We start from the raw sequence: 13249 nt of genomic DNA, 5'->3' as shown, positions 1-13249 counted from the left end.
TTGGAAAGAGACAAAAGATAAACATTATAATTCCTAAATTTGGCTAATAATCATATGCTTTTGCTTGATTTTCTCAATTTTTCTTTGATTATGAATTTCTAGTGAAAAATTTGGTGACATGTTTAAAAATAAAAATCTACTTTCGTTTTACGTTTATGCACCATAATCGTGTGGAAATCCAAAAGTCTATTGATAGAAGCACGAAAAGTTCCAAGACTAGAGATTGGGAACTTTGAAGAAATTTTTAAAAACTTGGGTAAGAGTAAAAACATAAGGCTGCATTTTGAATAGCCGACAGCAGTATAACAGCTAAGTTATAATAATACTTGGTAGATCTATTTTGATTTTTCGAAGTTTCAATATTGTAACCGTACGTACTAAATGTGATATTTTAGGGTTCTTCCTACATTGTTTCTGTATCAAGGAACATTCTATTTTCTTCCTGCTAACAGTACAATTTTTGACCATAAAAATTGATAAATGATTGCGAGCAACTTTGCGAGCGATCATTAATTTATAATTTTTGTAGTCAGAAAACTAATTTCTTACTGATTTTATGTCATTGAACGAATGAGGGTTTTTGACAGCAGTGTTAAATGGTAAATGGTGATATATATGTAAAGGTTTATTATCAATATTAACATATGTTTATAAATCATTGTAATTTTTACAGCAGTATAAAATATGGTTAAGTTAAATATTTAAGTTATATGACATATGGCTTAAATAAATTATAATTGCTTAATTGTTTTTACAGCAGTACATGGTAAAACTATAACACATGGCTGGGCAGTCTGGAGGTAACCCCATCAGGCCAGAGGCCCTCGGGGGGATAGACACTAATGCTCTGTTTGGGAATAATCCTACGGACATCTTTGGACAAGGTGGAGAAAGTGGACTGGCGGCAATGCTTCAAAGGGGTGGAGGTAAGATTTTTTTTTTTTTTTTTTTTTTATTGAAACTTTCACACATATTACAAACATTACAAACTTCTGTATGGATATATGTACAATCAAAATCAAACAAGACTAATTATTGTTGGAACATACAAAATTAGTGTAAAAGTTTATGACGAGAGAGAGAAAGAGAGAGAGGGAGGGGGAGAGAGGCAGGTAAGCATTACATATTGTGCCCTAAAACATGAGGAGGTAAGATAAGGGTGGAGGTAAGATATAGAGGGGGCTCAGAAGACTGACAGCCATGCTTCAAAGGGGTGGAGGTAAGATATAGAGGGGTGGAGGTATTAAAGATATAGAGGGGTGGAGGTAAGATATAGAGGGGCTCAGAGGTCTGGCAGAATTGCTTGAGAGGGATGGAGGTAAGATAAAGAGGGGCTCAGAAGCTTGAGAGTGGTGGAGGTAAGATATAGAGGGGCTCAGAAGCTTGAGAGTGGTGGAGGTAAGATAAAGAGGGGCTCAGAAGCTTGAGAGTGGTAAGATATAGAGGGGATCAAAAAATAAGAAGTTTGACAGCAATGCTTGAGAGGGGTGGCGGTGAGATATGTAGGGGATCAGAAGTCTGGAAGCAATGCTTGAGGCCAAAATAAAATTATTGTTTGTTTAGACATTGCCTCCCGCCTCATTGAAATGCCCCCACATGAAAAAATTTTATTGACCAAAAGTAGGAAGATTTTTTTTATAAATTTAATCAATTTTCTGCCCATTATTACATGCGTCGTAAAAAACACAGAAATGTGATGTCAGATCTATGTTGATGGTACATATAGATACTTTTTTAAAAGTCAGAAAATGTATTTACTATCAAAAATGAGAAAAATATCTTCACTTTTGAAAAAAAAAAATTTCCCTCCCTCCTGTGTCTGAAACCCTTCAGTCGGCAATTCCAAACAAATAATTTTTAGCTCACCTGAGCCGAAGGCTCAAGTGAGCTTTTCTGATCACATTTTGTCCATCGTCTGTCCGTCCGTCTGTAAACTTTTCACATTTTTGACTTCTTCTCAAGAACCAATGGGCAAATTTTAACCAAACTTGGTACAAAGCATTCTTGGGTAAAGGGGAGTTTAAATTGTCAAAATGAAGGGCCAAGTCTACTTACAAGGGGAGATAATCCAGAAAAGACAAAAATATGGTGGGGTCACTAAAAAATCTTCTTCTCAAGAACCACTGGGCCAGGAAATCTGAAACTTATGTGGAAGCATTCTTGGGTAGTGTAGATATTAAATTGTTAAAATTATGACCCCCGGGGGTAGGGTGGGGCCACAAAAGGGAATCCAAGTTTTACATAGAAATATATAGAACAAATCTTTTAAAATCTTCTTCTCAAGAACCACTGGGCCAGGAAAGCTAAAACTTATGTGGGAGCATCCTTTCGTAGTGTAGAAGTCTAAAGTTTTAAAATAAAAAAGGGAAGGGGGTTGTTAGGCATGATTGGTATAGCAAGAGGGGGAATCTGGAAAAGATCTGCATCACCCAAGTTATTCAGGTAAGCGATATGGCCCATGGGCCTCTTGTTTAAGGATGGCCTGAGAGGGATGGGGGTAAGGAAGAGGAATACATAATATCATGAGTATATATCTCAGTTATTTAACTTACTACTGCTCTTTTGTGGGGAAGTTGAGAAAACTCTAAATCTGGTGAGATTACTGGGGCACATGGCATATAGTTTACAGTAGTGCATGACAATAGAATGATTCAAACAATTTTATGTCAAAATTACAAAGTATTGCCAAGAATTGAACTCAAAATAGTAGATTGTCAAATAAGGAAAGTTTAAAATATTTTCTTAGCTTTAAAATGTGACAATTTTCAATGAAAATTTAATGAGAAGAGCCTGCTTTAAGTTAAAAACATCGTAAAAAATGTAACATTTTAGGATAAATATTTTTACTTTAGATTTTAAACAGTATTAGGTATGATAAAAAGGAGGCACCCAATAGCATCCACAAGTCATTTTTTATATTTGATATTTACCACATGTATTATGTACTGTCTTAAAGCATATGGAGAGTAGAAAAAGAAAATATAACATTTTGGTTTTCTTGTCATAAGTTGTTACTAAAAATAGACAACTAAAAAGTAGTGCTTGCACTTTTTTGTGTGACCATTTTGTTTTTCAAAGTAGATGGTTTTGAATGAACAGCAAATACTTTGAAAAATTAGATCCTAAATCAAAATAATATGTTTGTTTGTAAAAGACACTTTAATATGACAAATTAATTATTTTATTGATCGTTTCACTTCCTCTACCACAATGCATCACAAGTAAAAATACGTATTATTGCGCCAACGTTAACACTTACAAAAATGACGTCAACATTTTTTACTCTAAAAAGGATTAGGATGAAGGGAAAAATAAATTATCAAATAAATGCACTTTAGCTGAATTCTTTTTTGTGTGTGCAATAGAAGTTTAAAACATAATTCTTAAATCTTTGACAATTTCTCTGTACTCTTGCATGTAATGTTTAAAAAGTACATGTTTTAAACGTATGGTATCTACTGGTAATTTCCGGCACTTTACAGTTATAAAAGCAGTTGAAATACAAAAGATTAATCTTTTCTTGTAATAGCGTTTAGGTTATATAAAAACAATCAAATAGATTATATAAAAACAATCAAATAACAGAGGCAATCAATGTAAAAAAATGTAGTAATTTGATTTTCATGGTTAATTTAAACAGATTTCAGAACTTTTAATAGATTTGACAAAAGTTCCTTATGTGTCAATGTTTGTCTTTTTCCATCATGACTCTTTCTAGAAAATGAGAACAGTTTTTGTTCAAGAACATTCTGCTTTAAAACATTTTTACGGTACCGGAGCTGCGCTTTCAAAGCATTGACTTTGTCTGATGTGCGTCCATACTCCTTTATTCTCAATTTACACTCGCGGGCTGATTTCCATAAACCATAGAAAATAATGTCATCACTCTGTTTTTCCAGTTGCACTTGTTTTCTTCTCTTTTTTTCAGCTCTTTTTCGGAACTCTTCTTCTTGTTTCTCCTCTCTCTGTCGTTGAATTTCTCCTTTTCTTTTTGAGAATAAATCTCTTTCAGTAGAAACGGATTTTCTAGCTTCCGAAATAAGGTCTTCCATATCCTCTTTGTTTCTTATTATCCATGTGGATGTCTTGTTCATTAGGAAAAGTGTGTAAGCCTCAAGAGCTAGAGCTGATATATTAGGTTTAGCTCTTAAAATTTGGTCCATGTACGCGAACAGTCGCTCGGAATAAGAATTATATTTGTCCACACTCTTGGTAGCCAGTGAGAGTTCCTCAGTAAAAGTTTCATATTTACCATCTGGCAAGTGGTCTTTATAGACATGCAGTACTACTTTCCGGATCGCTGGTAACAGGACACGTAGAATGATTTCCACATCAGTATCATAATTAGACTCTTTGGTCAGGAATTCAAAAACTCTGTCGCCATTAAAGTCTATTCCTGTTAAAGCTGGAAAGGTTCCCTTTATAAAATCAGCTAGATTTTCAGTTACATCCGCCAAATAAGTTGATAGATGGAGATAATTTTGTGTCATGTCTTCAATTGATGTATCCTTGTTCTCGAGAATATTCCAAAGGGGTGTTGTAGTCATCTTTGAAATCAATCCCAGGGCTTTCAGTCCGGCAACATAAAAAGACACTTTAAGATCTGAGAGAACAGACTTCAGAAGTCTTTTATTTTCAATATCTGATTTCTCCAGAAATTCAGTCATGTGAGGATGTAGAAAGTATAGGCATGCAGCATTTTGAAATAAAATGTTGAATCTGTGGCCCTTAAATGGTTGCAGAGGAAGTGAGATCATTCTGTTTTCAGTAAAAAATGTTCGGAAGGCCCCATAACACCCACACTTTTCATCACCTCTTCTTGCAAAAGCCTTGCATGCACTTCTTATTAAGCGAAAACAACCTGATTCATCAATTTTAGAGAAATTCTCATCAAAAATTGGTGGGTTTCCATCGAAATTTCCCTTTTCTGCTTCACATAATCCCTTCTGGGCCTCATTCGCCATATGTACCAGGCCATGAATACCGCAGAAGAAATTGTTCAGTCTGCTAACTGTTTCTTTTTCAACATCATCCAATGCGTGGTAATCTTCCCGTATCTGTGGTAGAAGCTCTTCTCTGTAACTTTCTAATAGCTCATTAAACTTTAATTCTGTAGGGGCACGATCACTCATCGTATTTTGGATATTGCAGATAACTTTGTTTCCAATATTCTTCTGGGTTTCCTCGCTGTTGTCAGAAATATCCTGTAAAATTTCTTTAAATGTGTCCAGTGTGTTTTGTGCTGATTTTGTGGCCATTTCACGAAGTCCTAATGCAAAATAATTACCTTCTTCATCACGAACAGAAAACCCACCATATTTAATGCCAAACTTCGATGTCTCATCAGTGTGCAAGGTGGTGTTGATTTTTTCTGACAGTTCTTCTTGTAGTTGTTTTTTGGCTAGACAGAGTCTTTGGATATTCATATTAACAACTGTCGATGGGGATGGTAGTCGGTCAGGTTCTTTTCCTGCTAACTTCAAACAGGTTTCTATGGTTGGTCCTAAATCAAAATATGAACGTTTATTTAAAATGTACATTTACTTTATGTAGGTGAATACATCAAGTAAACAACTCAAAATTTAAAAAAAAAAAAAAAAAAAAAAAAAAAAAAAAAAAAAAAAAAAACTTACCAATTTTAGTTGATGGGACATTGTGTTCGAGAAGAGAGTACACACACAAATGAAGTTCTGGAGTAAATGCTTTCTCTTTCTTGTCAAATAGATTGATGACTTTGTTGTCAGTCAAATTATGCAGCTGCTCCACAAGATAGGAGATTTCATCATCCTTTTCCTTAAGGGTATGCTGAAGATCATTGACAGTGACTCTGAGTTGGTCATTTTCAGCTTGTAGCTCATTTAGAAGTGCTTGGTAGTCTTCTTTAGATGTGTCATCTGATGTTTCCAATTTTGTACACTTAGTTTTCCAGTAGTCCTCTCTCCGTTTAGTGCGTTTGACAGCTTGATTTGATGATTTCAGTTTCTCATGTAGCACTCTATTTTGCTTTATTACATCTTCTGATTTAATGTTAAGTGTCTGCATGTGAGATATTGTTTCAGTCAATTCAGACTTTAGTGCTATTTTCTCGTTAGTCAGATTCTGGTTTTCCATGAACACTGAGTTTGAAATGGACATTGCAGTAGAAAAGGCATCACCGCTAGAACTGATCAGATATGTAGCTTCGGGCATTTTGGGAGTCACTGTATTTGATACTTTAGGTGGAGCAAATTCTGTTTCTAGGAACTCTGTAAGCTTTCTGCTACCTTCAGATTTAGATTTGTTTTTTCTGAATTTTTCATATTCTGACCACAGTCGCCTAATAGCCACTCTAATTGATGTCGGATTAAAGTTATCAGAATGTGACACAATCCATTGGGCAGTTTCGGATACGCTATGTGCTCTTTTAAAGTTAATGACATCAGAATTTAAAATCCTGGGAGTAGTGCAGGACATCTTATGGTCAGCTTGTTGAATAATAATAGCGATGAGACAAATTTTCCACCAAGTTCTAAAAAATATTCACATTATTTTTAAGGATTTCAAAATATTTATTTTTCTTAGTAGAAATTCGATTGCATTATTCGAAGGATAGTGGAGTATTCAGACCATTTTTTTTATTTAAATCTCATCGATAGCGTATTTATAAATCAAAAACCCTTTTCGTAAATTTATGTAAAAAATGACATCAAATGCCTATACTAAATAATTTTTACTTTAAAATGTATCTTCTTCCTTATTTATAGTTTTTACAACTATATTTACCAAGACCTCCACAGCATAACCCCCCCCCAAAAAAAATAAATAAATAAATTGTTTGATGCACTTTAAACGACCAGTCTAAAGTGCCCTCTCCCAATATTTTTTTTTAATACTCCAATTTTTTAAAAAGGATATTAATGTATTTTTTACAAATATTTTTTTATAATAAGATGTGTATGTAGTATTTACTTTATTTCTCTAATTGACAAAAATGACATTAGAATTTTAAGGATTTCTTCAAAGTGCTAAGACGACTTTCATGTGTCTGCTCATACTCTTCAGTTATTATTTTTAGGAATCCAAAAATACATTCAATGAACCACTGTTAACATTTTTTTTTTTTGCAAGAAAGAAAAGGTGAAATAACTTTCATAATTTATTAATGGTGAGTTTTTTTTTCCTTTTGAAAACTTCCACTTCCATGAGTACATTGTACCTTAATTTTTCTTGGCATTTTAAGCTACTTAAACTCTGAAATATTAAATATTTCATTTAACTGCGTATTTATTATTTATTTGAACATGTTTAAAATTTACCTGTTAACTCTCTTTTTTCAATAGTGCATAAGTCAGTGTAATTTTACTAATTTATATAATCAAACCAGGTACCATTTTTTTATCATCTTCCTTTTTGTTGAATTTATGATTTAAATTATTTTTTCTTTCTGTTTTAAAATATTTTTTATAAAATCATTAAAGCATTTTATCTTTTAAATTCCTATGTCAAAAAAAAAAAACTTCTGGTAATACACTCTATTATTGTATTTGCTTTATACAAAATCATTGAAGAGGCGACAATATCAGTGAAAAGAATTTAATACGGCATAATTTAATAATAATAAAAAAAATTCCCCATGGGGCACCCCATATTCAAGCTATGAAGAGTTGTTCCCCTTAAGATATCCATGGATACTGTAAACAAACACAGTAGGCCTAACCCAAGCTAGAGATTTCGTCAGTTTCGTTGACGGCGTCAATTTCTTTAATGAATTTTAAAACATGTGTAGGGTTATTCTAAAAGCGCTCCTTAGCGCGGGGGTTTATTAAGATACCATGCATATTAATTTGAAGAGGATTAAATTCTGAATCGATCTAATGTTGTTACACATATGCAACCTGTTCTAGAATAGGGTGAAAATTTTGTCTAAAAACTACTTACTTTATGCAGTCTTCTATCATGGTAATATTTGCATCTGTAATGGGTTATTTGGTATCATTTTGTTCTGTAACTTCTCCAGCGTCTGTTTTTATAAAAGAAAAGTCTCACGCACCTTTGTTGTCCTGGAAACAGCGGAATGAAAAAGCGCGACAATTACTACCTACTATATTTCAGGTGTAAGTTTTGCATTCAAACGCATTTTTCATTTGATGTAAATATAAATATAAGAGAGGTTAATAAATATAATAAAATATATTTAACAAAGTTTAATAATTTTTTTCATATCTTTATTCTTGAAATAATCATTGAGAGCGGAAAAACAGTAAAATTGGGGGGTTGAAAAAGCATTGTTTTGGTAAGAGTCACATAGCGTTACGTAATGACGTGACTTGACTTGTGGATGCTACACCCAATAACATTTTAGAACTAGCTCTTAATTCTCAAAAATTAAATTAGGCTGGTTCAGTGATTCTTTAGCAAAGTATTCCAGGATTTTTTACTTTTTTTTCCTTATAAATTCTACAATGATCAATCTTGCATTGTATTCACTAGAACATTTGCCCCCATCCAATAGATATTTCCTACCTCCATCGTGAAAGAGTTCCGCTAAGTGAAGTAATCATGATATCTAGTATTGGGTCTAGTTATAGATACAGGAGGTTATGATGAAAAGTTATAATGAAGTAAGACATGCAAAAGTTATGATGAAGGCATGTCTAGAGAGAGAGAGATGGAGGGGGGGGGGGGGTAGTGTAGGAGAGAAGCATAAAAATAACTGGCACATAGCAGATCTCGAGAGGAAGATCATGAAGATACTTACAATATATAGGGGGTCAAAGTGGTAGCAGCAGTTTTATTGAAGGGAGTGGGAGGAAAGAGAATGGGGTGCTAGCATAGTATTACAGCAAAGTAGTTCAAAGGGACTGGGAAGAGGAGGTATAAACAAGGTCAAAATTCTAGTAGAAGTTGTGAGAGGAAGTAAAACAGAGGTGGTCAAAAGTCGGTCAGCAATTGTAGGGAGAGGAGGACGTAAGAAGAACAATTCTAGAGAGGGGGATGTTGGAAAGATAAAAAGGGTTAAAATTTATAGTCTGTGTCACAGTTTATGAAGTAGATAAAATATATGACCTTGATGGCAAAACATCAGATTCATGAACTAAATAGTAAGATTTGTTATCTCAGAGTATATTCCGAACATCAACTTCCTTGTCTTGCAAAGCTGGAACTGGAAGATAAATTATTTTTTTCATTTTCAGTACATACATGTAACGGGACAGACTCAAGTTCTTGTGTGTAACATTTTCAGATTTTGTTTTTGTTTGTACATATACATGTATATATGCAACTACTAAGTTCATTGGATTGTAAGATTTCTTTTCCTGAATATAGCAGTCATTTTAATGAATTAAGTTCTAAAGAACTTGATCTACTTGATTTAATGTAGTTGGAGAAGAAGGAATGGGAAATCTACAAGGTCTTTTGAATCAAGGTCAATCTGGAGGTCAAGGTAACCAGATGTTTAACCCTTCCATGGCTGGAGGTTTAGGAGGGAATTTAGGAGGTGGACAGAACATGTTTGACCCTGCCATGTTACAAGGTTTGTTTCTGCCACCAATCTGAATTTTCTACAGTCCAAAAAATCATGACTCTATATCAGTTATTTCTTTTGTTATAAGTCTGTTTATAATCACTGTAGTTAAATTGATTTGACATTTTTCAGTTCAGTATCATTAAGTCATATTAACTATTTAAGAAGTCAAAAGAATATTAAGTAATTTCTATTTAATATTTCATTACCATAGGTTAATTAACTATCTGGTGACTGTGACATCTTTACATGCTTATATTTGCCCTTTTGCTTGAAATGCATGTATTTTACTGTATAAAGTTTAACTATTCTCCAGTAAATGCACCACTGGACACATAATTAGAGTCTGTAAACATTCACAGATCCTTTGTATTTTTCTTCATGTTTTTGATTCCCTGCACATGCAGACATGTTTATTGAAGATATCTATAAATACAAGTGAAGGATTTATTTTTTAGGATTAGGATTGGGAGGAGGTGGAGGATTAGGAGGAGGTGGAGGATATGGAGGAGGGGGAGGATTAGGAGGAGCGGATCCCAATGTACTGAGTAACCTGCAGGGAATGTCAGAGGAGGACCGTAAAGCTGTACTGGCTGCCATGCAGGGGGAGGATACCCCCTCACAGTCTAGTAATATGGCTATATTAAGTTTTCTACATACAGAGGTACCTTATGCTATAGTTTTTTTTCTTGATCAAATCACACTTTTTTTAAACAGGAGGAGGAATCCCAAATCTTGGAGGTGGTGGGATTCCAGGATTAGGAGCAGGTGGCATGGGATTAGGTGCAGGTGGCATGGGATTAGGAGCAGGTGGTATGGGACTAGGAGCAGGAGGTGGTGGGATTCCAGGATTTGGTGGCACGGGATTAGGAGGTACAGGACTGCCTAATATGGGAGCAGGATTACCTGGACAAGGTACTTAAAGTATACTGTATAAGTGGAAATTTTAGTGAGATGCAAATTTAGCATTTTGTCCTTAGAAAGAGCAAGAGCCATCTTATGCATAAAATGGCCCTGTACTTATATCAATTAATTATAACTATCACCCTATTTCCCATTTCATATCAAAATAAAGTAGACACTTGGTGCTTTCATTTTCTATAATTAGAAAATTTCATTTTGAGGATCCAGATTTTGGAAAACAGGTTTGAGAAGTTGCAGTGTTCTTGAAATTTTCAGAATACATGCGTATTTGACTACCTTCAGCAAAGAATTAAAATATAAGCACAGCCCACGATCCAAAAAATAAAACATGTTTTTTGATCTTCAGAAACAGAGCTTTCATTATGTATTTGCGTATTTTGGATCAGAAGTTGTGCTCGATATGAAATATTAAACAAGAGGCCCAGGGGCCACAGCGCTCACCTGAGCACATCAGGCTTGAATTTACTTCACCCCCCCCCCTTCCAGGTGTTCATCATTTGAACAAACTAGAATCTACACTACCTGAGGATGATTCTATATAATTATAACTAATCATAGCTTTGAAGTACTTGAAAAGAAGATTTTTAAAGGTTTCCCTATATATCCCTATGTAAAACTTGGGTCGGCCATTTTGGCCCCACCCTAGCCCCATGGGTCATGATTTGAACAAACTTGAATCTGCACTACCTGAGGATGATTCCACATGAGTTTCATCTTTCCTGGTCCAGTGGTTCTGGAGAAGAAGATTTTAAAAGATTTTTCCTATATATTCCTATGTAAAACTTGGGTCGGCCATTTTGGACCCACCCTTCGCTCTGGGGGTCATGATTTGAACAAACTTGAATCTACACTGCCTGAGGATGATTCCACATGAGTTTCATCTTTCCTGGTCCAGTGGTTATGGAGAAGAAGATTTTTAAAGATTTTTCCTATATATTCCTATGTAAAACTTGGGTCGGCCATTTTGGCCCCACCCTTGCCCCAGGGGTCATGATTTGAACAAATTTGAATCTACACTGCCTGAGGATGATTCCACATGAGTTTCATCTTTCCTGTCCTAGTGGTTCTGGAGAAGAAGATTTTTAAAGATTTTTCCTATATATTCCTATGTAAAACTTGGGTAGGCCATTTTGGCTCCACCTTTGCCCCGGGGGTCATGATTTGAACAAACTTAAATCTGCTCTACCTGAGGATGATTCCACATGAGTTTCATCTTTCCTGGTCCAGTGGTTCTGGAGAAGAAGATTTTTAAAAATTTTTCCTATATATTCCTATGTAAAACTTGGGTTGGCCATTTTGGCCCCACCCTTGCCCCGGGGGTCATGATTTGAACAAACTTGAATCCACACTACCTGAGGATGATTCCACATGAGTTTCATCTTTCCTGGCCCAGTGGTTCTGGAGAAGAAGATTTTTAAAGATTTTTCTATATATTCCTATGTAAAACTTGGGTTGGCCATTTTGGCCACACCCTTGCCCCAGGGGTCATGATTTGAACAAACTTGAATCCACACTACCTGAGGATGATTCCACATGAGTTTCATGTTTCCTGGCCCAGTGGTTCTGGAGAAGAAGATTTTTAAAAAATGCCAATAATTTTTAACAAATTCATGATTGGAAAAGGGCGTGGCTTTCATTTGAACAAAATTGAATCCCCTTCACCCAAGGATATTTTGTGCCAAGTTTATTTAAAATGGGCCCAGTGGTTCTTGAGAAGAAGATGAAAATGTGAAAAGTTTACGACGACAACGACAACGACAGACAACGGACAAATTTTGATCAGAAAAGCTCACTTGAGCCTTCGGCTCAGGTGAGCTAAAAATGCTTCAACTTTAGGCCATTTTCAAAGGAATTTACAGGATATGAGGAAAATGACGCATTTTATGATGTCATAATGCATTGACTAGATGGGAAATTACGTCACGATTAATAGATTCGTGGTCAACAACACTCCAAGTGATAAATACTGTATTTGCAACCTAAACTGATCGGTTTTCATTTTTCAGAAATTCTCAGGGCCAAATAAGGCCCACGGTGGCTCTTCGTACTGTATAATACCTATTAACCACCCGGGCGCTTAGAAAAGAAGGGGGCGGTTATTTTGGTATTCTCTTTGTAATATTTGATATCATATCTTAACTTCAAAAAGTATTTAATAAAATAATAAATTCAAAGAATCTCCAAAATAATGTCTACGTTTACTTAAAATGAAGATAATCCACCCAAATTATGCTACATGAATCATTTTCCACCAAGAAATTGGATAATAAACAAGTTTCATTTTCACTTTCATTAAATTTTGGTAGACTTTTATTACAATTCTTGATAATTTTAATCAGGGGGCCCTTATTTCCTGACAATTGAAAAAGACCTAAGGGGGCGTTTAAAGGGGCAGGGGCGGTTAATAGGGATTATGCAGTATTTTATTTTAAGCGAGATGTAATTTTAGCAATTTCTAAAAAGCTCACTAAAGAAACTATTACAAATATAGTGCAATTAATTTTTAGCAATATTCAATTTTAGCAATCTTGGAAACTTAGCTAATAATGCCAAAATTAAATTCTTGCTAAATATTCTGCTTATTATATAGTATTTACTAGTATGATTGTTTTTTGAAGGAGCATGCAATGATTGAAGTGTTTTCAAATTCTTCAATTCATTAAAATGGGAAGTGTATATAAATTTATTTACTTGAAAACAGGAGGAAGACCGGGAATGTTTGGAGGTCAAAGACTCCCAGGAAATGTACGACCAAGGACACGTAAGTCACCCACAGGTCAAGGTTAAAAGTTCATCAGGAAGAAATGACTTCACAATAAA

General features: G+C 34.7%; 2 protein-coding genes across 2 annotated transcripts; one reads left to right on the top strand and one right to left on the bottom strand.

Moving 5' to 3' along the window:
- Positions 1-138: 138 nt before the first annotated feature.
- LOC134281052 (acanthoscurrin-1-like) lies at positions 139-13211 on the top strand (the record flags this gene model as incomplete). The annotated part of the gene is made up of 6 exons (XM_062763510.1): positions 139-256; positions 758-926; positions 9362-9514; positions 9964-10134; positions 10223-10420; positions 13131-13211. Coding segments are annotated over exons 2-6 (748 nt in total), but the record flags the coding sequence as incomplete, so codon positions are not given.
- On the bottom strand, positions 3633-6652 carry LOC134281055 (uncharacterized). The gene is made up of 2 exons (XM_062763517.1): positions 5634-6652; positions 3633-5503 (listed from the first exon to the last, which is right to left on the bottom strand). Exons 1-2 carry the CDS (start codon positions 6451-6453, stop codon positions 3633-3635), a joined length of 2691 nt encoding a protein of 896 aa, XP_062619501.1. The 5' UTR covers positions 6454-6652.
- Positions 13212-13249: the final 38 nt, after the last annotated feature.

This window comes from Saccostrea cucullata, unplaced genomic scaffold (assembly GCF_032062105.1).
Source record: "Saccostrea cucullata isolate Sc308-1 unplaced genomic scaffold, CSIRO_AGI_Scuc_v1 ctg5507, whole genome shotgun sequence".
Lineage (NCBI taxonomy): Eukaryota > Metazoa > Mollusca > Bivalvia > Ostreida > Ostreidae > Saccostrea > Saccostrea cuccullata.
This window is presented reverse-complemented; position numbering and strand designations above follow the sequence as displayed.